At 44.7% G+C, this 26,976-nt stretch overlaps 1 protein-coding gene across 1 annotated transcript; it reads right to left on the bottom strand.

The window, feature by feature from the left end:
- Window positions 1-1,020: 1,020 nt before the first annotated feature.
- On the bottom strand, window positions 1,021-25,273 carry LOC310902598 (putative neutral ceramidase C). The gene is made up of 21 exons (XM_083844414.1): window positions 23,769-25,273; window positions 21,978-22,124; window positions 19,988-20,094; window positions 19,550-19,699; window positions 18,814-18,990; window positions 18,246-18,373; window positions 17,593-17,670; window positions 16,182-16,302; window positions 14,619-14,744; window positions 14,167-14,253; window positions 12,464-12,568; window positions 12,261-12,342; window positions 11,693-11,808; window positions 10,213-10,307; window positions 9,473-9,512; window positions 8,666-8,761; window positions 7,684-7,779; window positions 6,899-7,048; window positions 5,971-6,030; window positions 5,133-5,221; window positions 1,021-1,486 (listed from the first exon to the last, which is right to left on the bottom strand). The coding sequence occupies exons 2-21, from the start codon at window positions 22,111-22,113 to the stop codon at window positions 1,309-1,311; spliced, it is 2,217 nt and encodes a 738-aa protein (XP_083700540.1). The 5' UTR covers window positions 22,114-22,124; window positions 23,769-25,273; the 3' UTR covers window positions 1,021-1,308.
- Between the last annotated feature and the right edge of the window lie 1,703 nt (window positions 25,274-26,976).

Genomic DNA, 26,976 nt, shown 5'->3' on the forward strand with positions numbered 1-26,976 from the left:
ATTGCAATGAAATCCAGCCCCACTCTGGCTGGACATCAGTCACTTCCCACTACCACCTGCAGGATCCCCTTCACCAAGAGCTCCTCCCCAAAAATTCCATCCTGCATATGGCCCCAGCGTTCTCCCATAGCACCTTCCCATTGAAATCACCTTTGGTACATGTAAGCATCCTTAGTTTTCATGTTTTTGAGGTGTTCCAAGGTGATATATGATGGGGTAAAATGCCATCGGCTGCCCTTCATTGTGGTTGGAGGAAGCATAACACAAGGATACAGGAGAGGCCAGTCAGCTCTGAGGTCAGTCTCACCCAGCATCCTGATTCTGGATCACAACCACAGCAAACACGTATAACTCTTCTAAGGACTTAACCTCCAACCCATTTGTGATTGCATGGGCCATTGGCAGTTATCTGGGGACATTCAGAGGATTTATGTTCCAAAAAACTTGCCTTTGCATAAACCCATGTGTGGTGGACAGCATTGAGTCCACATGGCACACCAGTCAGTTCAAAAGTGACATTAGTGAAAGTGAAGAACACAGTTTAGCAGGAAATATCTGCAGACTGCTTCAATATTTTATTTTGCAAATGGCTGACCTCCGTAACATGGCTAACCTTACACTAGAACTCTGTGGTAGGGCCCTAAACAGCCTGTGAAGCCGAGATAACTGATTTACGGAAAACCACTCTGTTGCCCCACCTGTTGTTTTTTAACTCAGAGAGTGAATCACCAAAATGTCCTGAAACAGAATGATTAAATGAAATAATATTCAAACCCTTCTGATAAGTGTCTATCCATTTTTCCACTTACCATCCTAGTAAGCCAGCTTTGTCAATCACTTTGAGCGCAATTGAGGAGGCTTTTCTTTTGATATCTTGTGAATTCAGCAGCTCTTCCCAGCTTTATGGACTGGGCTCAATTTTATGGACAATTTTATGGTCTGGATTAGATCCTGTCATGCAATAATTCCCTCTGAAAGCCCATTCACAATCAATAAGCATCTGTTCAATGACTAAAAAAAAAGAGTTAACTTTTTATTATAATAAGAATCAACTATAATGAGATCCAGCAAGGTCTGGAAAAGCTTGAATGAAAATGTATCGAACTAGTAAAGTTGAATTGCAGGTAAAAGTCAAAATTTTGCAGAAGCCAAGCTCTGCACAGCAAAGGACAACGAGCAGCACACGAGGGACAGCAATGATGTATAGAGTTACATATTCCACAAGAAAACTCACCGGTGTGCATTGGAACATCACAGATATCAAATCTACTGTTCAAAGGAAACAATTCCTTTAACGAACAAGATCACCTACAGACTTGTGATTTCAAATGTTGAGGATATGCCTTCAAATGGATTAATGGGCTTGAGTATTTTCTTGTAGTGCCCAAAGTACCGTATCCTGTAGATGCCAGGCTCTGTGCCACTAGGGATGTGCCATTCAATCGTCGCATTGCTCTGACCAGATGATCCCTTGGTCCAGTAAAACCTAGCAGGCAAACCAAAAGCTGCAGTCAGCAAGCAAATACACTTTGCATTTGTTTTAATATTTGAAGAGCTCACACTGGCTAAACGAAGCAGAAGGAAATGAATGCACTACAGCAAAGTATATTTTAAGAGTTTCTTTTAACCTTTGTGCATATATTGAGGCTACACCAGAGCAGCAACTAGCAAGTCAATCCAAAACCCAGTAGCGCTGAAAAATGTCTGGAAATATGGCCACAAGTCAAAGGTCATTTCTGCAGATAAAAAAATATTTCTACCAAAGTTTTCTTCCATCTCCAAATCCATATCATAACCCCATACAGCACCACCTTCATGAGCAATATAAACAAGTTTAGTCTTTGCTGCACCGGGGAAACGGTGAGCCAAGAGGCTGAGCGTTTACTGAAGGTGACCGGTAAAATCCACCAAAGTGGAGCTCAAGGCTTCTGACATCTGTTTCCATATCAAACTCTTTTCTTTTGCAGACTTGTTGTGCAAAACCTTAAGACTACAGACAGCCACACAAAAGACCCCCGTGTCTGGTGGTGGGGATTATTCAGCCAGCCATGATGCAGCACCTCTTGGGGAGATAAAGAAGTTTAACCCTCTCTTTTTCTGACACTGTCAGCGTTGGGTATCCCCCAAGTTGTACCTGGGCCAGACATTCAGTGGGTACTAACAGTACTCTGTAACTTTACACATTTCTGGCTCACAGCAGCAGATGCAACAGAAGAGCTCAGCAATGATTCAGTAAGTTCACACCCCATGGTGGGAAATGGGAAACAATAACATATTATAAAGCATTGTTACTAGCTCTTAGTCTTTCTAAATAAAAAGGAATGGACCGAGAAATCTTAATGAGAGTTTTCAAGTCCTACAGTGATAGCACCCCCATTTCAAAGCTTTAACCAAAGGAAGCAGATGATCAAAATACATTAATTCTTTGTCAATGATGAGAAACAGAGTTTCACTACAGCAGTCTTAGTGAGAATATTGAAATAAGTATTTACCGACATTACTGGGTGGAAAACAGTGATTAATGGGGAAAATTTGGCTTCATCAGTTGTGAGCGGAGACCGCAGGCTGACACGTGGTTTGTGTATCAACCTGGTTGCTTTTGTCTGAGGTTTTGGCTGTGGATTGCACTGGCTTTATCACTGCAGAGTGCAATGTTGTGTTGGGAGATGACAGCAAGGCCCCGAGCAGTGGTGGATCTTCATCCTCAGGGTCTGCCCCAGCTTGCCTGGCCGTGGCCCTGAGCAAGCTGTAGCAGCAACATTGGCCCTGCTGTCAGCTGGCTCAGAGCAGACACCTCCACCCTGAAGGCTCTGCTCTCAACCCTCCACACCTCCTCCAGTCTGATCCTGTCTGTATGTAATGGTGGGACCTACAAATGCTACTGTGATGGACCTGTGCCGTCACCCTTCCTCACCCCCCCCATCCCACCCTCCAGGCTCATTGAACCAGGACCACAACTCATATCAGATCCCACCTGGGAAGAGCTTCAGGCAGATGAGCTCCACCACATCTTATCTCTGTTGACTGTTTGTTAAAGGCAGGGCCAAGCAGATTTCTGTCTCTATCTCAGCCCATCCTCCTGAACAGTCCCATGAAAGTGACCACTGCCCCCGCTGCAGATGTGGCATCTGGCCATACACTTCTCTGTTGTAAACACCAAGACAGCATCCAGCAAAAGTCAAGTCTGCATTGAGTTTGTCCCTGATGCAATGGGGAGTGCAAAACAAAGGGGAGATAACAGCTATCTCCTTCACCAAAAGCTGCTCCTCCTTTAAGTAAACCTTCATATTTGTTGGTTACCTGAAAATAAGCATTTTACAGATGTATCTATAAACTATTTAACACTTTGCAACACTGAGCTAATGAATAATAATACATTCCCTTGTGTTACCTTCCTGTTGCAATGCCATCGAGATCAACAGTATCGTACACTAATTTCCCCAGTACTAAAAAAAACAGTCTGACTTCATTAACATCTAGTAAAAATGCTTGATGTTTTCTGTTCCCATCACCTTGATTACTGACATTTCAAGTTGAATGTACTGGTACTGTAAAGACTGCCTTGTTTTCATTGTTCACAAACCATTTCCCCTTTCTCATGTTCTTTTATACTTTCCTGGGGCACCAGGAAAGAAGACATTACTATCTGCATTGCTTTGCCTTCTGTTCAGCCCTTTTAGGCCAAACAACTCCTCTTCCTTATCAGCAGAAATATTTAAGCATAATTCGGAGCAGGCAAGATCCAAAGTCTGACCTTTCTCAGGAATTAAAATAAGAAGCCTAGATTTCTCTTTTCAGCATCATGGCAGCACATTCTTAAAGTTTTGCTCTTTTTATGTTTTTCGTCCTTTTGAGAGACATTTTATTAACCTTTTTCAGTGTTCACAGCTGAGATTTTGGGAACTTTGTTGGTTTGGGGGAAGGAGGAGACATCTTTTCAGATGTCTTTCTAGGCAGAGCTACATATCATCTATGCCATGTGCATACCAGTGATAAAATGACTGTGCTGCCTTTATGTAAGTAGGGTGAATGGAAAGGGGAAACAAACGAGAAGGACAACATAACATAGTGTTAGTGTTAAATAGAGGCTAAATGCTTAGAAATGCCGAGCTCCAACTGCAGGTAGGATTAAGTCTCCCACACTGAGGGAGGCCAGGAATCCATACAGAGCACAGGAGCAGTACATCAGCTCTTGGTTCAGAGAGCCAGCACCATGCTTATTCCTATTACCTTATGAGAGCATGCCAAGGGGGGGCAGTGGATTTAGGCTGGAGGCCTGGCTACCAAATTAGATTTAGAGAGCAACTGGTTGCACTTGTGCACTACCAAATGCTCTCCATAAATTCAGAGTAAGACTTTCTTGCTTGGGAATGTTGCCTCTGATTTCTGACGTTACTTGTTTGCAGTGGGACATTGCAAGGTTGGAAGATCCCAAGATGAATTATTTCCATTTTCTTACTGGTGTGTGTTCTTACAGATTGGTTGCAGGAACAGATAAGCAAGCAACTGTGTTTATTCAAGCAGGGGAGCAGCTTCAGAATGAAAAATTTGGCAAAAGATTCCTTTGGTATTCCTATTTCACATATGGCCTTCTGGTGTAGCTCTGAAAGGTGCTATCATCTTTGCTGCTTAATGGATATTCATATATTAATGGATATTCTTCCTTATGACTGATATCTCTAACCTTGATTTTATTTTCTTATAAACTTTTTAAATTGTTGACTGTTTCTACTTTATGATGTTTAGCAAAGCCAGCCAGCCTATTCCCATAAAAACCCTACTTCTGGCTGAACCTCTCGTTGGTATCTTAGCCATCAGCAGCATACAGGAGATAGATGGATGTAGGCTATGAACAAATTGAGTGATCTTTCTCTAATTCTTGCTCTTCAGTCTACCTTTTCCAAGCCTTCACTTTATAAGCCTTCACTGTAGAAGTTATACCAAGTGGAAGGCTAAGTGTTATGTTCTGGACATGTTAACCAAATGAATGTAGACCTGTCCACTGCCTGAGAGCATCATCTGAAGGGACAAGACCAACCTAGGGCTGGGAGCTCTGAAATTGAGCAGGTTGGATTAAACTCAAAGTACTTTGTTGAGATTGTGAAACAGTGAAATCTGTTAGGGGCACTCACCTGGTGTCCCAGGAGGCATCGTTCCGTACCACCTGCCATTTTCCTGAAACGTTGACGTATGTCTCCACCGTCAGGAAGTTGTGTTCCGTCTGGAATAAAAACAAGAGAATGAGCAAGATGCTGAATGAACAGGCATGCCCCTACTTTTTTGTGTCATTTCAACTGGAGACAGGGCTATGCTTCTGTGTATTTTACTGGCAAATCCAGTAATTACTGGCAAAAGTGCTCATATTTCACTGGCAAAACTTAAACTTATAAATGAAGCAGAGAAATTGATCATTAAAACAAGAATGAACAGGCAAGTAATTAGCTATCAGCTTCTAGCTAAGATGAGTGATGGGATGAACTATGTATTTCTCTATTTTTCTTTGCTTATTAAAACAATACACTGAGCTGGTAAGATGGAGACTAGAGAAAATCCTTGTTCAGACTGAGGGGCGTTAGATACTGAGAAAAGTATGTGGGCTAGAGCGCCTTCAACTTCAATAGTGTGAAGACATCATGGATGGTCTGTGGTGACTGATGGTCTGACCACGAGTGCGGATTTCACATTTTATATATCAAATACAACCCAATGTGGTCTCTCACAACCAGACATACGTCCAAGACAAGGACTTTGCTCCAAAAGTATTCTGGTGGTGTGAGTTCCAAAAGCACGTGCCTATAGGAGAAACTATGTTCTTGTGAACTCCCAGCTAGAAAAAAAGCTCTGAATTACATGAAATTACTCCTTTTGAAACCTGAACATCGAAGACTAAAATGCATATGGCAGAGGCAGTAGCTAAATATTAACTAATCCTTAACATCATCCTTTCCAGCATCGTTGTGTTATATTTACCATGTTCTCTGCAGAATTCCTAGGGTTGGCACTTACAAAAGTTACTTCAGCAACTTCTCCCTGAGGAGGAAATTGAAATTTATATTAAAGGCTAAGCAGCACATTGCACATTAAAAACATCCTTTGAAGACACCTTAAAAGTGTTTTATTTGTTTTTTGTCTTTAAATAATTTCACTTGTTGCAGCAACAATGGACAATTTATAATGTGAATCCCCATTCCTGCTTGTTGGATGAACACCACAGCACATACAATTTCTATGCAAAAGAGGGAAGGAAATGCGTAAATGTTTAAGAATACTTTCCTGACTTCTTCCTACCTTAATGCTGGAGACAGCAATGAGATGAAAGTCCTTGCTCTGAACACCTTATCTAAATTTTACAGACTGAAAACTGAATCCTTTCTAACATTTTTTTATTTCATTTACATTCCATACCAGAGACATCAAAGGTGACCTGATTTCTGCTTGTAAAGATATCACCGTACAACATTTGCCCATTTCATCATTAAATTATATTTTATGTAGAAACAGAGGGTGAAATATTCTTCATGTTGAATACTAGGGTGACTTATTTTCCCCTTCATTCACACATTTTAACCACATTCAGTACAATGACATTGGCGTGAAAACTGCCTCCTTTCTGCTGCTTTGATCTGAAGAGTACTGCTGCTTCATAAAATCACTAATGTGTTTGTCTCATAGAAATAAAATTTGGTCACCCACAAGCTTCATGTTCAAGGAGTAAGTTTGCTTCATCGCTAAAAGGCAAGGAAGCTGGGAAGCATTTTGAAACATTTTTTAAAATTCAAGAGGGCTTTCTGACATTGTCCACTACAACCCCCTAGAAAATTCAGACTTTTTAGCAAGATAAGTAAGTATTTAAAGATGATTTTCTAAACAGTTTTTAGCAGATCCTTGAAGCTCTCACCACTCGATACTGTTGTCTCACTTCTTGAAGCACGTCCCCAAATGTCTTATTCACTGGTGTCCTATCGGGAATGACAACAGGCACCAAGGTCAGGCTAGTTATATTGAAAAATGGGGGCTCTGGTCCACTTGGCAAATCCTGAACTGTGTTCTGTGGGAGGGAAGAGGTGCTCATTATACTCAAATACAGATAAACATGACCTCCACCATGAATCACACCCATGCTGTGGCTCTTCATCTAATTAAGTTGGTTCAAGCAGATTTTAAGAGCAGAAACAATACAGTGAATGTAAAAGCAAGCAAGAGGCCCCTCGTCTGTGCTCCACATGCAGGACCAATCCCCGCAAGACACCTGTTGCCCTGTTGCTGATGTTCCCCAACCCCATCAGGCAGAATATCCCGTGCCCTCAGAAGGCAGCTCCCACCTGCAGGTTCTGCTCTATCCACATGGTCCTCAGAGGCAATGGTGACATTGTCACATACAGCAAAAATACAGCTGTTTTTTATACCTTGGTAGGAAAACAGCAACTTCAGACCATGCAGGAAGGTTGGAGGAGGTAGGTATTTTTTTAAACTTTGAAGCAAAAAGCTCTAGAAATTCTAAAGTGGTATGAGACTCCCATTACAGGAAATATTTTTATAGCATAAGAGAATTTCTCAAACGGGTTTCTTATGAGAAAAGAGTGTAGCAATCGAGCCACCCCACTGAGAAACAAATATAGCCAACACCATTTACAGGATTTAAATGCCTCTAGCAACATATGACATACAGAAAATTTTGATTACCGTAGCAATAGCCCTTGCAAGTCCTCTGTACAGCTGAAGGTAGGCAGAAAGGGTGTGTGGCCCATAAATAGTTGATGCCGCCTCATATCGTTGAACCTAGGAAAGGACAAAGTTGAAAAAGGAGGGTTTGAAGGGCTCTAGAGCAGATCATGCAGCTCATCCATCTGCACTAGGACAAGATTAGCACTCTACTGTACCTGCAAGGGTTTATTTAATGATTTATATTTAATTTATTATCCTTATTTAAGGGGTTGGTTTCCAGCAGAACCTCAATCCCCTTACTGCTACAGGACAACACAACTCACTTATCTCACTTAGGTATTTCTGCTGCAACTTCAGGTTATTCTTCTCCCATCCATCACAGGCAGGGAGGCCCCATTGTCACTCTTCCATATCTTAGAGCTCTTTTGCTCTTTTAAAGGCTTTTCTCTCCCACTTCTTAGCTTGGACAACCCCACTTCTTCCCACCTCTCCTCCCAGGTAAGTGTTGCTAAACCCTTGCAGTCCATCCAACTGCCCACATCTTCCTTAAAGCATGACATCTACCCTGCCTTGGAGGGACCCTTAAAACTGCTTCAAGGGTCTTGTAAGCTTTCTTGTAAGTCTTTTCCACAGACATCTGATGCTGCCATTCATGCTCTTATCATGACCCTGCAGCTCCAAACCTTTCTTCTGGCAGTTTCACCAGCCTGTGAAGATAATTTCATCCAGGTCATCAGGAGAAAAACTAATCCAGACCCAAGCTCAGAGGAGCTTTCTGCAGTACCTCTGACTATTTCCACATTAAAGCATCCATATGAATTTTCTAGCTATGGTCAGGAAACTGTTTTGGCACTTGCAACTTTTCATCTAGTCCAGAATAAACAAGGCCATTTTAGGATTTGTACCACAGATTCTTCAGCTTTTCATGGCAAAGGAAAAGTACACTCGCACAACTTCACATGAATTATCATCCCATATAGTAAAAACTGAACTCAGCTACCTGGTATTCCTCATAGGTGGTAATGTAATGGGTGTAGACATTGCACAGCCCTGCAATTACGACATCCATTCCTGCTGTACCATGAGAATCAAATTCCTAAAAAAGGAGATAAATCACTCACCTTGTATCAACCTCTTAATGCACAATTATATTATTATATTATTGTTATTTACCAGGGCAGAATAGGAAATTACAGTGGGTAGGAGGCTGGATGTTCATGAAAGCAACGCCACCAGTGTAATTTGCATATATTAATATCTCATTTTTGCTTCCCACACGAAAAAGGATAAATGACCTCATGCTCCAGTGAATGCAATAAATTTAAGGATTTTTTTGAAGTCTGATGTCTGTATTCTTGGAAAAAAACCTTGGCAATAAAACTATATGAGGAAGGCTCAGTGAGCTTCAGGGGCAGCAGGCAAGATTAAGTATTCAGACCAAAGCTAAGAATAAGACATATCCCTCAAGAAAATGGAAAAAATACATTTGCCATTTTTTCCAACAGTTTTCATGCTGCAAAATTCTGGTAGAGATTAAGGAGATATACCACTCTAATACAGAATTAACTTCTGTTGACTTAATGGATTGAAACCCAATTTTCTTCCTTTGGGGAGGATATTAATTTCTGTTGCATGTCAGTAAGTGCATGCAAAATGCATGTTAAGCAACTGTGAGAAGAAGTGCTCTGTAAGAAATGAGCCCCAGGACCCCAGCTGGGAAGGGGACAAGGGAAAAAACAGAAGGGTCAAGAAATGTGAAGTTCCAGATCCACAGCCTTCTCAAGAAACTTCCTCCTCAGCAACTTACATGTTTAACAGCTTCCCGTAATCTGCGTCCAGACATGGTCCTAGGGACATTAAGGGAATGGCATCAATACCCAGAAATGCAGGGATCACTTGTTTGACATGCAGCACACCAGAATAAAGGGGAGGCCACCAGAAATTCATTCAGCACATGCAGTGGTTCTCTGGGGTTTGCTAAAGTACCCTCAGGGCTCCTCTCAAAGAACTCAATCAAAACACCTCAAAACATTTCACGTATATCATCACAGCCAGGTTGAGGTTGGAAGCACCCCCTGGGGGGGGGGGGGGGGAGATAGATAAAAGATGATAGAAATAAATCACTATTCTATTCAGATTATCACCATTGTACCATCAGCGATCAGTGCAATTTGTTGTTCCAGCATTCATGGTGTGAAAAAACAAAGTTAACACACTCCTTTCATTTCAGTGAAACTGTACTTTGCAATGAACAGCTAAAATTATCTTGGAAGCTTGATCGCATCTCATTCATTTCCATGGCTAGTTTATACCATACAGAAGAAAATGGGAATCCCAAAGTAACCAGATAAGAACGCATACAAGAATCTAAGTGCAGTAGATATATATATATATAGTGTTCACACAGCTATCTTGTATCGAGGACAATTTTTATCCTGTCCCCCTTTTTCTGCATTAGATTATGTACCCACACACAGGAGTACTGCAGGTATTCTGAATGAAATGCTCTCAGATGCAATATGTAGAACAAGACCAAAAAATACATACGTAAACTCTCCGGGAACCGCAACAATTGCCAACGATCCGATGGTAGCGATCTGAACATCCACAATATCAGGGTGCCATGGATGAGGCCACGTCATCTGAGATGAAAAAAAAAAAGTATATATGACTTGTATAGGACAATAACAAAAAAGATAGCTGAAGAGTTTTCCTTCCTATAGCGATAAATAGGGAAAATAAAATTATTTTCCATAATGTAGACAGGGACATAAGAAAGTACACTTCCTACACCACATGTACAGCAAGCTGTCTGACCGTAACAGACAGAGAAGGAGAGACACATGCAAATGACATGGGTAAGGCAAAAATAAATAAATAAAAAGTGTTGGCGGAGGGGCAGCTTAAAGTAAAGTAGGTAAATAAAATCAGAGTAGCACTCAGAAACAGAGTCCTCACCAGTAGAAACCTCCCACCCGTGTGGAGGAAGGACAGTGTTATGACTGGTAAGGCTGATCATCTGAGCAGAATGGCAAAAATGACTGAATGAGGGAACCTGGTGGCAATGGGAAACGATGGTTACCTCCTTCCACGTGGTGCTCAGGGAGCCCTGTAAAGGAGCCACCTGCAGCCCAACCCTGGCTTCAAACCACCCCATAGCAGGGACCACGCCGCACCCGGACTCAACACCCTTGCAGCAGCCAGATACAAACTGCACACTACAGGAGCATTCAGCTTAAAAAAAAAAAAAAAAAAAAAAAAAAGGACTACACAAAATATGAAGGAGTCTGCTAAAGGCAATTAAGAACAACAAGAACTTGAGGGTGGCACAGCTCCGGCAAACAAAATGCAGAATCTTGCTACAGCAAGCCAAAAAAATTTTTGAGGAGTGATTTACCAGGGGCATAACATGAATGACAAAAACTCATGAAGCACATCAAAGGAACACATGAAAGCAACGATGAATCGCCTCATCCAGATGGCATCCTCTAAAGTGCTCTAAAGGACCTTGGACATGATCCCACTCCACTATGGTGCATTTGCCTTAATGCCAAAGGAACAGCAGGTAGGAAACATGACATCAATTTTTTTTTAAAGTTTTAGCTAGGATTTGGGAGAGTTCAGTAAGGACAGTGCTGAGTTTGTCCCTGGAACAGCACAGCCCCCTGGGAAGGGGCTGGGAGTAATGGGGCTCCATCTCTGTGGGCCCCGAGGAAATAGCCCTTCCTGGGGAGTGGGATGTCCCTGGGGGCACAGGACTGGTGGCAGGCAGCCTCCATCCCTGGGGACAGCCCTGGGCCAGCTGGGAGCATTGGTCCTGCCACAATCATGGTCAGAGCGGAGGCCTCCAGCCCACGGTGTGCCCACCTGAGCTCAGTGCCACTCCACCACGCCCTCAGCATCCCCACAGCTCGCTCTCGGTCCTTGTCCTTATCCGTGCAGGCTGGCACAGACATTGCTGATAGGGACTGGGTTTCAGTAGGGCACTACAGCACTTCCCAGAGCGCACACCCAGCTCTGCCCTTACCTCTCCAGTGCTAAAGAGAACTGGCTTGGGTTCGTGGCAAGCTTTCGTTTCATTGGATGGCTCTCCCAGGAGCTGGTCACGGATATGATCCCAAAATGGGTCCCCTTCTACCGAGCCTTGAAGGAAAACATCTTTTAAACACTGTTCCTTCAGCTTCCCCAGCAGCTATCAGGCAGAAATATCATATATTGCCCACTCCCTCCTTATGTCAGATAGGCTATTTCTTAGTGGATTCCAACTATCTCCCATTTCTGGTGTGGTTTCTGCCAGGCTGTAGCCCAGCTGAGCCCCATTTCATCAGCATTAGGGTAATGAGAACAAATGGGAAAGACTGCCCTGAAGTCTGCCCTTTCTCCTCCCCACTCTCCTCCCCACATATCCTTCCTCCAGAAGCTTTGCAATGGACACAAACTTGATCACACCTTCCTAAAAGCATCCCTTTGGAGACTGTGGTTCAACCACCTGTTGATATTCTCTGAAAAGGTCTGAGGGTTTGAATTCACCTGGGGTGTGCCTTGTGTCCTCCTCATTTGCACAAAGCCATGTTGACATCCACTCCCCAAATTACCTTGTGTGAAGTTGAAAGCCCCCACTCCATCAATAGTCCCTGCAGCAAAGCTGTGTCCCAAGGCTGGTTTACATGTTTTGACCTTAACCAATAGGGGGAAAAATGAGAGAGATTTTAAAACCAGTTTCCTCCAGTTTGCCAGATCCTGCTATGAGAACATAGCTGTTTTTCCTTCCTTGTGCCCCGGGAGCTCCCACTCTTACCGTGTGCGTGGCATTGAGCTCCACCTGGACGTCACTCATGTTCACCCACTGGTGAGCTGAGCTGAGGGGTCCTGTGATCTCCTGGGAAGCATTGGCATACAGCTCCTAAGGGACACACAAACAGCAATCAGCAGCCAAGCCAGAAAACCAAGGGAAGGCCTTCTGCCAAAGCAGAAAGTCTCCAGAGAGTGTGGAAATCCTTGAGGAAGAAAAAATCAGGCACCCCAGTCTTCTGAGCTTCAGCAATATGAATTACTTCTTCACTCGGTTGATGTCTTCCAGTGGCCTCTTGCAGGAGCATATTTCCCAAGCTCTGTTGTTTCCTGTCTCTAAATCCCTCATGCCCTGAGTCCTGCAAGCTTTCCTGTCCCAAGCAACATGGGGGGGACACTGGTCATCAGTTCTGTGTGCACCTTGCTTTTCACAGCTAAAGCATGCACCTATTCCACCTGGATGGCAGGTTCCTCCCTCCCTCCCTCCTCCCCTCTTTCCTGCCACCTTTCGTCCTCACCCGTATTACTCATGGCTCAAAGAGAAGGCAAAGCAACTGTTGACTACAGGAGCTGTTAGAGTATCTGCAGTTTCCATGTCTAAGACCAGCCAGAACAAATGTTTTCTATGACAAAGATGCAGTCGAATGCATTAATTGCTTCAAAACTCATGGACTTGACTATGCATTTACTATATGGGTGACATCTCCATCAATCAGCTCTTCAGTGGATGATTTTCCTGACACACATGCCTCAAGCTGGTACACAGCATTGCCAGAAGTTATACAGGTTTAGTAACATCTCCTGTAACTGCAGGAAAGAGCAGAGGACACAGCCCTTGACAACCCTGAGTCTGCAGTGTTAAAAATGACAGCAATGTTTTCCCTTTCCACTTGATACCTACACGAGGCACTTTGACTGGAACAAGCTTTCGCTTACAAGTCACGATCAGCCTGGAGTGACTTCAGGGCAAGCATCCGAAATGGCAATTAAAACGGAAATAGCCACCATCAAGCCTTCTGCTCTCACTCCTTTACTGGACCTGTTCCAGTTCCTACAAGCTGCTGTCCCTGAAACGGTGCCAAAAAAGGTCCACCCATTGACAGCTCGCAAATTACTCAAATCCATAGAATGGAAACCAGATAATTTAGGTGAATTTGGGGCCCAAGGACATAGGCTACATAACGGAGCCAAGAGGGTGGACCACAATGAGTAAATGCAAAGTCAAGCATGGCAAGATGAGTATCTTTCCTGGGTTTTTAAGCTAGCAGATTTTAATTCACGTTTGCGTTAGTTTGGGAGTGCAACGCCAAATTCAGCCAACAAGTGGTATGTGATGGTGTTGCTGAGCTCTCCTGGGAGGCTTTGCCACCAGTGTTTTTTCCCATCATGACCCATCATGAGGTCCATTCTTGGGGATGGGCAATTATAAGGGAGCAACATCCATATTACATAGCAGTCAGGAAGAGAGAGATCAAAACCTCAAAAACAACATTTTCAAATTCCAAGTCCTATAATCACATATCTAAATAAAAGTGTATGTTTTCTGAATAACCAGGAAATTTTCCTTAAGTGTATAAACATGAATTTTTAAGAAATTTAAACTTACAAACATTCATAAATAACAGGTGCAAGAAATTTGCTCAAATGAATGTGTGGTTGTTTTTGTAATAACAGCATTCACATGCATTTGTAAAATGAAACATCACTTACCTTTGCTTTTGAGTAGATATTTTGCCCTATAATTCTTGTACTGTCGAACATATCAGTACCAGGACCCATGGCCATGCACATCGCTGCCTGTTAAGAAATTTGTTTCAGTACTAGTGATCTGTTCATATGGAGAACATGTGGCACTGCAAAGTGGATGAGTGCATGAGTGGTTTTCGTCATGTGGAGGCTAATAGCTTCTTGCTAGCCATCTAAAATTTGGGAAACAGATTGCAACACTAAGCTTTGCAGTGAGACAAATTTGGATTTGTGCTGAATGATCAGAAAACAGTGTGAAGACAAGACACAGTAGGTTTCTGAAAAGGGCATCCAGAATAGTCCAGAAGAGGTCTTTTTCATGCAGAATGGTCCAACACAAGGCTCTGTATTTGCAGCTCTAGCCTGAGTTTTCTCCTCCATCATAATTTACTGTAGATTGAGTAATCCATACGTACCCCCCCCACGGGACAGGTGCTCTGTGGGTTGTCACACGATTCCCCTGTGTTTACGCAGAACGGGCCTTTGGTGTTGGGTGACACGTCTCCCAGGTTGGAAGATGCAAAGGCAGCAACAAAAGATCCCTGCAAAATAGAAACATGGTCAGACGGATTTCTGTGACTTGCAGCAATTGCAGACATCCCCTGTGGCTTTCCCTTTGGGCTGCAAACATGTAGCACAACCTCAAGAGAGGTATTAAAGCCAGCTGATTGGCATGCAAGCTGGTAAATGTTTCTGAGGTGACTGGGAGGACTGGCACAGGGATTCAGGAGTGTACCACGAGCTAGGGACAGGAAGAGTAAGGGAGAAAAGGCCACAGGGGATGTAACTGCCACCTTCCATCTCAGCAGCAGTTCTTCCCCCACCTCCCCTGTTCTCGCATTCCTGATCACACGCTAATGGCTCATTGTGACACCTTGAGCTGGATTTTTCTTCTGCCAGGCGATCAATATGACAGATTTATGGGGTGAGAGCCAGTGAATCTGACCACAGAAGTTCACGCCAAGCAGTACTTGAGAAGCAAGGCTGGTTGTGCACTGAGCATCAGCTGAACTCAGCTCTCACAGCAGATCCTCTCAGTTCTCCCCCTTCTAGAAGCAGCATATGTCAACACCAGCTATTTTAATATCTTATCAGCTCTTCAGCCATTCTCTTGTAAGACTGCTAGACAAAACGTGTCCAGCAAACCGCACAACTGAATATTGGATCCTGCAAACACTTCCACACATACTTAGTCTGTGTTCATATCATCTTGCATTGACTTGCACCCATAACTATGCACTAGAGTCAAGTCTTGTTAAAAGCTTTTAGATAACCCACTATAAAAAGAAATGTTTGCAAGCAGAACATGTCTAAACTCCCTTCAGTTTTTATCCTTGATATGAACTGCACATGTTCCCCTGCCCAGAATATTAAAATATGAACTGAGCAATGTTTCAAGGTACCTGCTGAAGGTGCACACAGGACACCGTCATAACCAACTCATGACTCAAAGTGACTGTAAGATTGGTTCTTGTCCATATTCATATTTCAGGGGAAATAATTCAGGGGAATAAAGGAGATATGTTTGAACCTGGGGGATGGGAAATCTCCTGGACAAATGAAGACTATGAGATAGAACTGGCTGGAGGCCATGGAAAACAAGTGAGGATGACCACAGGCTTGATCCCATACTGCAGATGCAATGTACAGGATCTAATATCCCCCACTTGCCTTTCTAGTGATTTCCAGTGTGTCCAATAGTTGAATCATAACAAATTTGATTTGTTCTTAAAATGGGAGTAAATGCTGTCAGTTATTACCTCGAAAAGTCACAAGTACACTTTGTAATTTCTCTTCACCAGAGGAAGAAAGAGTAAATAAATCAGAAAGTGCATCTTTGGCCTCCTTTTGCTTTATTTACCCTGCTGTCCTATTTCAGTGTTTGAAGAAACCCACTGTGGCCCAAAAAAAGCATTGACCATACCCTCTGTGTTGAACTTTCTTCCCCGTTATTCTCAGTATTCTGAAAACTCTCCCACCTCTCCAGGAAGCATGCCCTTGTTCTTCTCCTGCTCAAACAAGAGAGACGCGTAGCCCACGTTGTCACTGTTCACAAGATGGTTTGTGTTGTTCATGCTGACTGGGTGCAGAGCAAACCAGCTAGAGAGAAGATATGTGTAGGAAACGCATTATTTGAAATAAATATTTGCAATTGGCTTATGGAAATTTCCTTTGGGGAAATAAAAACCCAGATCATCAGTGCCCAGGGCTGGATTAAGAAGGGCAGTGCCCACATCCTCTCCCATCATGACCTGGAAGGCTCATGACTTTGATGACCCAGGTCATGAGGTGACAATAGTTTGGCACTGTAATTAACAGGGCCACCAAGAGCTAGTTCAGCCCTGGACTGACTCTCTTCTGACTCCCAAGAATTATATTTTTGGAAGGATTTGGAGGAAAATCCATGGCTTTTCCTTACACCATCAGCTGTGACACAAGGAGAGAAAAAAATTGAAAGGAAAACCCTCCTGTTCCTCTTACTGCAGTCAGATTCTCACTTGTGATTTCTAAATGGAGAAGTCACGTTGTTGGTTTCAGGACTACCTATTACTTCATTTCCCCAGCCTTGAGCTCTGAACTTCGAGCAGCCGAGCACTGCCACAAAGATGTGCTGATAGGATGGGTGTCATAAACACAGCACCTGACACCCAGCACCAGGAATGGCACATTTTGCATGAAATAATGGGGTGTTAAAGGAAATAACCAAAAGAACATGAGCCCAAAGTGGTCCCAGAGATTCTGGGGCCAGACCCTGCTCCCAGGGGCACAGCCAAAGCATGGGAGGCACTAGTACAAGATGCAGCATGGGACACGGCCCCAAGGAAACAGCCCTTCCTGTGTGAGCAGGGGGTCTCTGTCCTCGGGGACGGCCCCAATGCGCTGGGACTCAGCCCCATGCAGCCTGGGGTGCAGCTCCCATCGTGGTGCTTCCAGCCAGAGCCTGGTATGGCTGTGCAACCTTCTTCCCCTGTTGTGCAAGATGAGCCTTAAAAGACTGATTTTCAACTGTGTAGGGTTTTCGTCTGCACCTCTGCAAGGGAAGGCCAGCCACGGTCATCTTGCCCAGCCTCCTCTGCAAGCTGCAGCACAGGGGTCGTGGCAGGAGACATACCCAACACAGAGAGCTGGAGATGGGCTAAGGCTGCTGAAGGTCCCAGAGCAGATGAGGGACACTGACCTGATTTATGCACTCAGTGACTCTTGGCATAACTTACTCTTCCCTCAGAGGCCCTCTGGTGACTACCTGAGAAGAATGGTCTATGAGAAAGTGCCATAGACCTGAAAGTCAGGGTGCTTGTGCAAGAAGGAACTACAGAACTAAACCCAGAACCACAGTGCTGGGGTGCTTTTCTTTATGAGGATTTGGAGAAAAACATCAACAGTCAGTACCTGATGAGGCCCAGGTCATGTCCATTCTCATCTACCATCTTCAGCATCACCATTTCTTTATCCGTGTTGGATGAATACCTGGGACAATGGAGCAGGGAAATCCTGTTATCACCAGAGCAACAGTCACATTCTGTGTTGTTAAAACTCCACTGGGCTTAGCAAGAAAATGAGGAGGATATCAGAGATATTGCTAGGACATGGTGACCTTACAGGACCATCCTAATACAGCTGTGAACCTAAGGGAAGAGGCACGGTCATTGATGACTTCAGGCCCTGCTTCCCTGGGTGGTGGAAAGAGGAGATCCTTCTAAATACAACCTTATGTACTTTAATGCCATCTGACACACATGCTAGCATCTACTAAGGATGTTCTTTCATTGCTGTTAACAAAACACAAGGCCACATCCTTAACTAATGCCTCACATGCTTGGAGGGGGCATCAACAGCTTCCAAGTCCACTTGTACAATTCATTTTTGGGGAAGCAGGTACCAAGGACCCACGATGGTAACTGTCATTCTGCCATGGACTTGGTTCCAGATTTGAACTGTCCTACAAATGACCAGAAACACTGGCTGCAAGACTTCTGGGTCATGGTTCCAACCAAAGGGTCCTCCTCAGGGATCTGTTTCTCTCCCATTTGAGGAGCCTTTACCTGCTTTGTTCAGAGGCTGGATTCTGGAGATATGAGTACGGGCTTCGGTTGATCTGACTGTTTTCTACAATGCCTCTGTTTATAAAAAGCCTTCCTCTTTTCAGGTTCTGATGTGCTATATCAATGCTCTGAAAAACAAAAAGGCAGGGAATATTAGTGCATGAATGTAAGCCATATATGAGTTTATTTGGAAAAACTCCCTCCCTGCCTGGCCCCAACACTTTCTTGTGAATCTAGAGGCTTTTCATTTTGCTTTTGTTTTGTTTGTTTGTTTCTTGTTTGGTTGTTTTTTTTAATAGACCAAAATTCTAGAAAGTTATGATCATGAAAAGTAATATTTCAAAACCAGGCACAACCATCTCTTTCTAAATAAAAACTTGAAGGCTTTTATTTTCTGACCTGATCTCACCAGCAAGCATAAAACCACCTCTGAGTGTATTTTAAGGTTGCAGCACTTTCAGGTGCTACCATGAACGTTGCAGCAAGAGCTCTGTTAGTCACAAACGTACCTCCCCTTACCTTTTCTGTGTTTACAGGCCCATGTGTCAACAATCCAGATGATGCCTACCTTTACAATGCCCTTCACAATAGCATCGAGGGACGGTTTGATCAGTCCTTTGCTAGTGATCCAGAAAAGCGTGTACTGGAAGTAGCCACCAGGACCCGAGTGCGTGTGGGTGCCACTGAGGATGACGTTGTCCTGTCGGTAGAGCTCACCATACTTGCTCTTCAGTTCCTTGAGCACCTAAGAGGAAAGAAGTGGTCCTAAAAACCCTTTTGTTATGCCTGTGGAGATTTGTATCAACCCTTGAAAAACAAACAAACAAACAAATAAAATCATCTCTCACCTGCCTCCCAGCTCTTTTCTTTCCACCTGATACTCCCATAGCCAGTGACCAAATAAGCAGGTTACAGCTGTTGATTTGACAACAGCCTTAAAATAATAAAATCCTGTAAGGGAAAACCTCTATAGCCAACTTGCAGCCCACCCCATGTCATCCAGGGAGCGCCTACTTCTCAAGGACCTCCCTTCCTCCTCTGTGGTGCCATACATAGGCACCAAGCACCATGTGTATTTTTGGTAATTTTTTCACTACAAAAAGCACGGTCAAAGTCCAGCGTCATTTGCTGAGAAATCTTCTTCATCAGAGACACCACACCTCTCAAAGTCCTGCTGCAAGGAAATCCCAAAGCAAATGGCCGAGGTGCTGCTGCATTCTTTATTGTCCAGCAATGACTACAACCTTAGCACTAATACCAGCGGCAGCTCACGCTGTGCAGATCGTTCACGTCCAGCCACGTACCTCCAGCCTCAGTCGCTGAGACACCATTCCTATGTCGATGCTAACAAACACTACTCGCTTGGAGCTGTCGGGCTCTGCCACGATGAAGGCTCGGCTATAGAGGCGTGTGAGGAGCCCACCACCCACCTGGTCAGGATTGGCGTAACCCATCTGGAAGGAAAGAGCTCTGTCAGGCCCACACAGACAAAATACTGAGAGATGGATTCATTTGCATGTATTTTCCAAAGTCAATTTCCAGAAGATCAAAAAAATATCTTTCAAGACAAAAACTCAGAGCTGCAACTATCTTGCCCTGCAATCATTCATTTAATGATTTAAGACAACCATTTGTTAAGGCAAGGCCTCTAAGCCAAATATTCTGAAAAAAAAATAATACTCAGAGATGATGAAAAAAAGAACAGTATTTCACTGAATCCATGCTCAATTCCCCATACATACCAGAGGAATTTCTGCTACTGGCCCTGTGCAATCTGCTCGACCTGCACCCAATAAGTAGTCTCCTGAGACACCATTTGATGGTTTCTGGGTTGGTGGTGGGTCATAATCTATAATAAGAATAAATAGTAGATTAGGGGCCACACAAACAAGCAGAACTAGGGGAGGAAGAGTCAACACAACTTTTTCAAAGGGTGTGCATGCCTGGAACCTGCTGCACATCCCTGGAGGACTTAGAAGTCTCTGAACAAGGGGATCTGGCTGATACTGTCTGCTTGGGTTTCCAGCTGTTGGCCAATGTGGCCAGCATTTGCTGATGCTGTTAATGGATTAAGGGTGGAAAATAACGGGCCAGGTGTAAAGAACTGCAGCGCTCACAACATGGGGTCACTGGGCTGTGTAAAATATGCAGTGATTCACAGCAAGGGGAAAACAAGCTTAGCTTTCTTGACTCCAAATCATCTCTCCAAATTCACCATTGTCATGCAGAAAACAGAAGCCAGGGTATAAGGGCTGTTTTCACCCAAAAAAAGTCCATGTCCTGTGCTGGTGTCCTGGTCTCAAAAAAAAAAAAAAGGGGCGGGGAGGGGGCACAGCAGCACCAGGGCAAGCAGCTGCGGGCAATGACCCTGGACCAAATGACAAGGAAAAGGCCCCTCACAGGAGGCTGAGCCTCATCCCAGCCATCACAAAGCCTTCCACGGGATGCACAGAGCATCTGGACAAAGTCATAGAAGAAAAGCCATTGACGGCTATTAAATAAATAAATACATTCTCTGCGCCTCAGGAAATCCCACAGCCACAAATCACTGGAGGCTGAGATAACACCGTGGGAAAAATATTTTTGTGCACTTAATCTGTGCTCAAAGTCTTCCCTGGCCAGATGGGGCAGCTGGAGGCTGGGCAGCGGGAAAAGGGGACGCTTGGTCTTCCCACCGCGGCCTTTCCTAGACTGTCACTTAAAACAGAGGAGAAACAAAACACTCTCATCGTCCACAGACCGAGCACAGGAGCAGCAGAGAGACAAAGCAGTGTGAATGAAGGGGGGTTCCCATTAAAGTTACTGCTGCTCCACCTCCTCCTCAGAGAGATGTAATGCGGAGGAAAGGCACTTGTGCAAAATTCTCACATGTTACAACCTAAAAACTAGAGGAAAGCATGAACTCCATACAACTCAAGAGCAAAACCAAGGAAGTGGAGGTCCTCATTGCTGACTAATCAGGCAATGCTCTTGGAAAGGGCTCCTACCACGTGGAAACACCTAAAGCTTGAAAATGCTTGGGTGTTGTTGGTTTTTTTCTTTTTATTTGGATTGGTTTGGTGTGGTTTTTGTTTTTGTTTTGTACCCCCATGATATTTTCTCTCTACAGAAGACAAGTGTGGGGTACATTAGAAGTGGATTGAGAGTTTCTTGGGGCAGCCCATGCCACCCAGCTGCCCCATGCCTGGTGATGGGGTTGGGGGGGAATAAGTCAGCTGTGGTAGGATCGCAAGCACTACCAAGCTCCTCAGTTTCTCATTCTCTGGGTTTAGAAAGAAGCTTCATAGCTCATTTTGACTTTTTTTTTTCTTTTAAACAACATATTTCTAAACTTTCCAAAAAGAGCAAACTGCTTCAGGTGGGAATGGATTAATTTGACCTGAACATGTGGCCCTGGGGCGTGCCATGCACATCGCCTCATTGTGAGAGCAGGCAAAAATAGGGATGATATCCAGGTTCATGCAAAAATTGGTGCCCTCTGCAAAAAAATGGGAGTACATTTGTAACGGCTTGAGTCTGCAAATGATTTGGGAATGAGACACCACCATGCTGTTGTTTCATTTTGGGATGATTGTCAGTGGCCCTGAAAAAGGTTCCTGACCCCTGCTGCCACAAGACGAAATCAGATGCTTTTGCATCTCCTCTCCCTCCTCCTGTATCCTCCCTCCATCCCAGCAAGCCCTCCGGATGGCAGACAGCTGCGGTGGGCAGCACCGAAGTAGCTCGACTTGCCATTGCTGGAGCTGTTCTCTTGGGTGAGAAAGTGGAGGACGAGGAGTGCCACAGTCACTGCTATCATCAGCACCAGGAAAATGATGAGGACCACCTCCAGACGGGAGAAGGAGCGCTTGTGCCTCTTTCCACACATGGCAGGGGGCCCTGCGAAAGCAGAGGGGAGCCCGTGAGAGAGGCAGAGGGGTCAGCCCCGAGGTGAGCCATGTGCTGGCCATGGTTTGCATCCCCCACCCCGTGTGTCCCCCAGGTGGGGCAGAGCAGGCAGTGATAAGGATGGGAAGTGGTGACAGATATCTTTATTTTTTTTCCCCATTCTGCTTAAGACAGCAAAATCATATCACCTATGTGCAGCAATTGCTCCCCGTCAAGAGGCCCGGTAGGACAGGGCATGCTGCTCTTTTACTGCATCTGCATTTACCAGGACACCTTGCTTGCTCTTTTGAAGAAATCTTTCAAATAAAACCCTAGATCTTTCATCAGATCCTATATTCACCAAGAGAAGTGCTGCAGCCTGAAGCCTCACCACATTTTTGCTGCTCATGCTCATCGTGCACAATATCTTCATCATAATAATGGTTAATTTCGGAAACCCAGGGCAAGGCAAATACCCCATTGCATGGGCAAAGGCAGTTTTCTCCAGGATAAGGAAAGCGGTGGTTGTGACAGCTTTCCAGAGCTGAGCTCTTTGGATTTCCTTTGTGTATATTGTTACCCCACCTCAGTTTAAAGATTAACAAGAAAAAAAATATTCAAAATAAGGTTATGGGAAAATGTACTATTTTCTCCTATGTAAAAAGGTGACTTTCAGTTTGTCCTGTTCTGGCATCTGAGATTTGCATCAAGAGCTTCCATCGGGCACTTGTATCAAAGATGTGCCTTTTGCCCTTCTTAGAAACTTCCATACAAGGCAGAAATAAGCCTTTAAAATAACTTTGGACATTTTCATGCATCCTTGGGTGTGTTAGTAGATCATCTTGGTGCAGATCCCATTTCTTTGCACACCTCTACCTTTGATGGAACTGCAAACCTGCCTGGACCACAGGGGACAGGCTCCTTGTTCAGAGCAGTGGGGGTCCCCATCCTCGCCAGTGTCCCCGACTCTCCTGGGCAGCCCGGGGAGCCTCAGTGCCCCCAGCCAGAGGGATTCTGTGTTTTGCTCCTATGACCGTGCCCCAGGGGAGGAGAGGAGAGGAAAGGGGGGAGGAGGGACACGCGATCAGAAAGGAAAGTGGGGCAGAGCCTCTAATTATCCCAGAGGTCAGATCTGCTGGTGGGTCTGGCAAGGGGCTTGGTAAAGATCATGTGTGGAGGACATTCCCCAGAGGTGATGTGCCCTGGAAACAACAAATCTGCAGAAAATAACCACTGAAAAGAGCATTTATGGTCTTGGAAGCACGGCAGCAAGAAATATCACCACCAGCAAGCCAACTGGTCACCCAGACTTGCTGTAGGTGACCTTTCTATCAACTTCTTTTGCCATGGTAAGATAAATCAGCTGTGCTCGCTGCTGAATTTCACCCAGCTAATCTTCTAGTGGCAACAAATCTAGTATTATGGGTTTCCTTCCTCCCTTTTTTGACTTTGCATTTTATTCTGTAAGCTGGAATTGCCAGCTAGCTGCAACTCATCGCAAGCTGCCCAGACGATGGATATTGCAGCGCCATCCCAAAACATGACCACATGATACGCAATTCCATTTGTTTTCCACGTGATTACACAGCTGAAGTAATACCAAAAGAAGTAAACATTTGTACTATGAAATCACAACAACATCTCATGCAAACTTACCTTGCAGTGCAGCTTATTAGGGGTTCTCTTTCTATATTCTGGATGCCGTGAGGCTTCAGTACATCCAATTCTGCTTGTACCTGAGGTCCCTTGCTAGTCCCAGGGGTTAGAGAAACATCTCCTTGCTTGAAATCTGTTTCAAGTTGAAAGGTCCAGCTTGAAAATTATTGCTGTTACAATCCCATGAGTCAGGCTCTGGGCAAGATAAGGAACAGATCAATACCATTTATCGCAAAACAGGTGGTTTTTTTCCATGCCTTTTTTTTTTTTTTTTAATAAGTTATGAACAGTGCCTGTGTCTTCAAAATAACCTTTCTGGGATTACACAGATCAGCTCTGGTGCATGAGGATCACGGGAACAGTGTTTTTCCCTCTTTTTTTTTTTTTCATCACAGCTTGACCGGCCTGCAAGATGGCTGCTGCTCCACATCCTGCTGTGAATCTGAATTCTCATGGGATATCGGTCTCAAGGGTTTCCAAACTTCACTAGAAGAACAAGAAGAACTTAAATATGGGGACATACTCTCAGCTTTTAAACATGTTTGCTTTTTCTGTCTGTTTTCCTTCTGAGCCCCAGCTTGGTTGCACCATGCATTAATCCACCAGCTGCTAAAACATGCTTTCTTCAAAGAGTTGTGGCTGCGGGAGCCATCATATCCCTGAGACAGTGGCAGCTTGCTCTTGCTTGCAGAGAATTTAAAAGCCCCCTGAGCAATACACCTTTGCTTTCCCCAACTCCCATGAGTTTTCGAGGGAATTTAAGGACAGGACTACATGTGACATCTTCCATTCTACTCAGCCTCCAGCAGGCAAACATCGCAGGAGGTGCTGTTTTCTTCTTCCACCACCGTTTCTTCCACGCCTCCTAATTCCAGGGGTTAATATGCCAGCTAGCACTGAGCACAGGCAGCCTGAGTCATCACTTCAAGGTCACATTCAGTATCTCTCTTTGATTCAGCAATTTTTGGACTGGCTTGTGGGGAGAAGAAAGATTTTCTGATATGTTATCTCCTCGCTGCGATACCAAAGGAACACAGAACACGCTGCCCTTGCTGCTGGCAGAAAACAACATGCTTCGCCTCTGTATAGGCTGACAGATATTCCTGGCAAGCTCCGTGCCAAAGTCCTGGACGTGGGTGCCTGGGAGAGAGACACCCAACTGGCTCTGCGCTGGGCCACCACCAAGCCACCACGGTCCACTAAATCCACCCCACAGCCCCCTGGCCTCCTTGCATGGTGCCCAAATCCTGGCTCTCACCACCCCAGGGCAGTTCCAGACCTGACAGCCGTGTCCTCAGGCAAAGGTGCACAAGCACCTAATCAGGGTGGGAAATGAGTCACGTGAGCTAACGATCCCGTTTTCCTTGGTCTTAATTCTTAATTCTTATCTTAATTCGTCTTCTTTCTTCTGGACACACAGCTGTTAGGTAGCTTGGGCCAGTCCACCCTGGTGCAGTGTTCAGGCATACCCAGCCGTGATGCTCCACGCCCAAGGGTTTTGCAAGGTTGCTCCAAGTTGTGCACCAGCCCTGGGGGAGCCACGTTTTTTAAATCCCAGGACGGAAACTAGCTGGGACACCACAGGAGTAGGCTGTGAATTAGCAGGAAGGACAAGAACTCTTCTTGAAGGTGATGTATTTGCTAGATCATCATGAAATGTGAAGAAATAGAGTTCTCAAGGTTTGGATGGTGATGATTTGCCCTGTCATCTCACCCCAGGGAATCCAAAGAGTCAAGAAAAAGACTTCACCGTGGCTCTGTGGCTCCAGGAAGGGCAACTCAGTTGTTGTTGGACGTCAAGGAGGAAAAGGAAGTTTGATAGTACCTCAAAACAGGTTTGGGGGAATATCTTAAACTTTTTCCTTTTAAAAAGACTGCTCAATGAGGCTATGGGGACCCACAGGTCCCCATCTACCCTACATGGCCTGACCATGCCCACCCGCCCTGGCTCAGAAGTGCAGAACAAAGCAAGTTTTTTGGCACAGAAAAGGGACTGTCTGGACTGCAAAACCCTCAACTGAAGCGCTAAGAGCTTGGTTAAATCCCTCTGAGCTCCTTCCTGCCTGCAAAAAAGCAACCCAGCTCTTCCAGAAAAGGTGGATTTCCAAGACAATGGCCAGGAATTTTTTTCTTGAGAAGCAATGGTAGCTGTGGTTGGAAACCAGCCTGCATGGAAACAGTGTTTCCTGGTCTCCTGCAAGTCATCAAGGGCTGGTACCAAATCAAACCAAACACTTCCCTTATATAAATTCATAGGAGTCTGCAATCTTTTCCATGAACCATCTGAAAATGAATCCTCCCATCCTGATCTTTCAGTGTTCGCACATGCAGGAAAGGTGATGGAGAAAGAAAATCACAGAGGAGACAGGGGGAAGGCACGCTCAGGACATCAGGGACTTCCCACCTGTCTTTAGCCTTCCAGATGCTCTTCCCATGGAAAACTCCAACCCAAGCAGGTCAAAAAAGAGGCTAACTATAGTGCTTATTTGTCCATTCTTCCCCTTTGCTTTCCTTCCTTTTCTTTAATCCTCATTTTCACACAGAATTATATCACAAGCTTTTCCATGGACCTCGGGGGGGAAGGACATAAAGCTCCATCCGTGGTGCCTCACTATTGCCTGCTTCTCTCCAAGGAAGTGGCCTAAAATCGACAGCAGAGCAAAAACAAAAGTGCCAGCATGCCTTAGAGACGCCAACATGACATTTCTCTCCAAAACCAGTCCAAAAATGCAGGACGATGCAATGGGACTGCCTTATGACTGTGCAGAGTTTCTGACCACAGATATGGGATAGCTGCATTTTGCAGTCAGAAGCTTTATCTGAACGTTTTGGGCAGGTGTAATTACAGTGAAAGGTGGAAGGCTGAAGAGCCAGGATTTAGATGGAGGAAAATTGGAACGAAACCTGTCTGGAACCTCTGTTCAGCTCCCGTGTGTTTCTCCCTGCCTCCCCCTCATCCTCGTGCACCTCCACGTGGTGCCACGGTGCAGTTCGGAACAGCTTTAACACTTGCTCTCCTCTGAGAGGCTTCACCCAGACTCAGCTCATTAGCATGCAGTAGATGTCCCTCCAGATCCGTACAGCTCCTCACCACAACCAACTTTGGCTAACCCGTAGGTGCGCGGTGCCTGGCAGCCAGCCGGGATGCATTTTGTCCCCACCACAAATAGGGCTGTCTTTGCCACGTCGCTCCTAAGCCAAACAAGCT

This window comes from Anser anser (genome assembly GCF_964211835.1).
Source record: "Anser anser genome assembly, chromosome: 7".
NCBI classification, from domain to species: Eukaryota; Metazoa; Chordata; class Aves; order Anseriformes; family Anatidae; genus Anser; species Anser anser.

What these genes read in the sequence shown, in the direction of transcription:
- LOC310902598 (XM_083844414.1), bottom strand. Translation starts at nt 22,113, where the DNA reads ATGTGTGGAAAGAGGCACAAGCGCTCCTTCTCCCGTCTGGAGGTGGTC. An exon ending in CATGACCTGGGCCTCATCAG is followed by an intron (nt 16,303 to 17,592) that starts GTACTGACTGTT and finishes TCTTCTCTCTAG; the next exon opens with CTGGTTTGCTCTGCACCCAG. An exon ending in AGCTCAATGCCACGCACACG is followed by an intron (nt 12,343 to 12,463) that starts GTAAGAGTGGGA and finishes CTATTGGTTAAG; the next exon opens with GTCAAAACATGTAAACCAGC.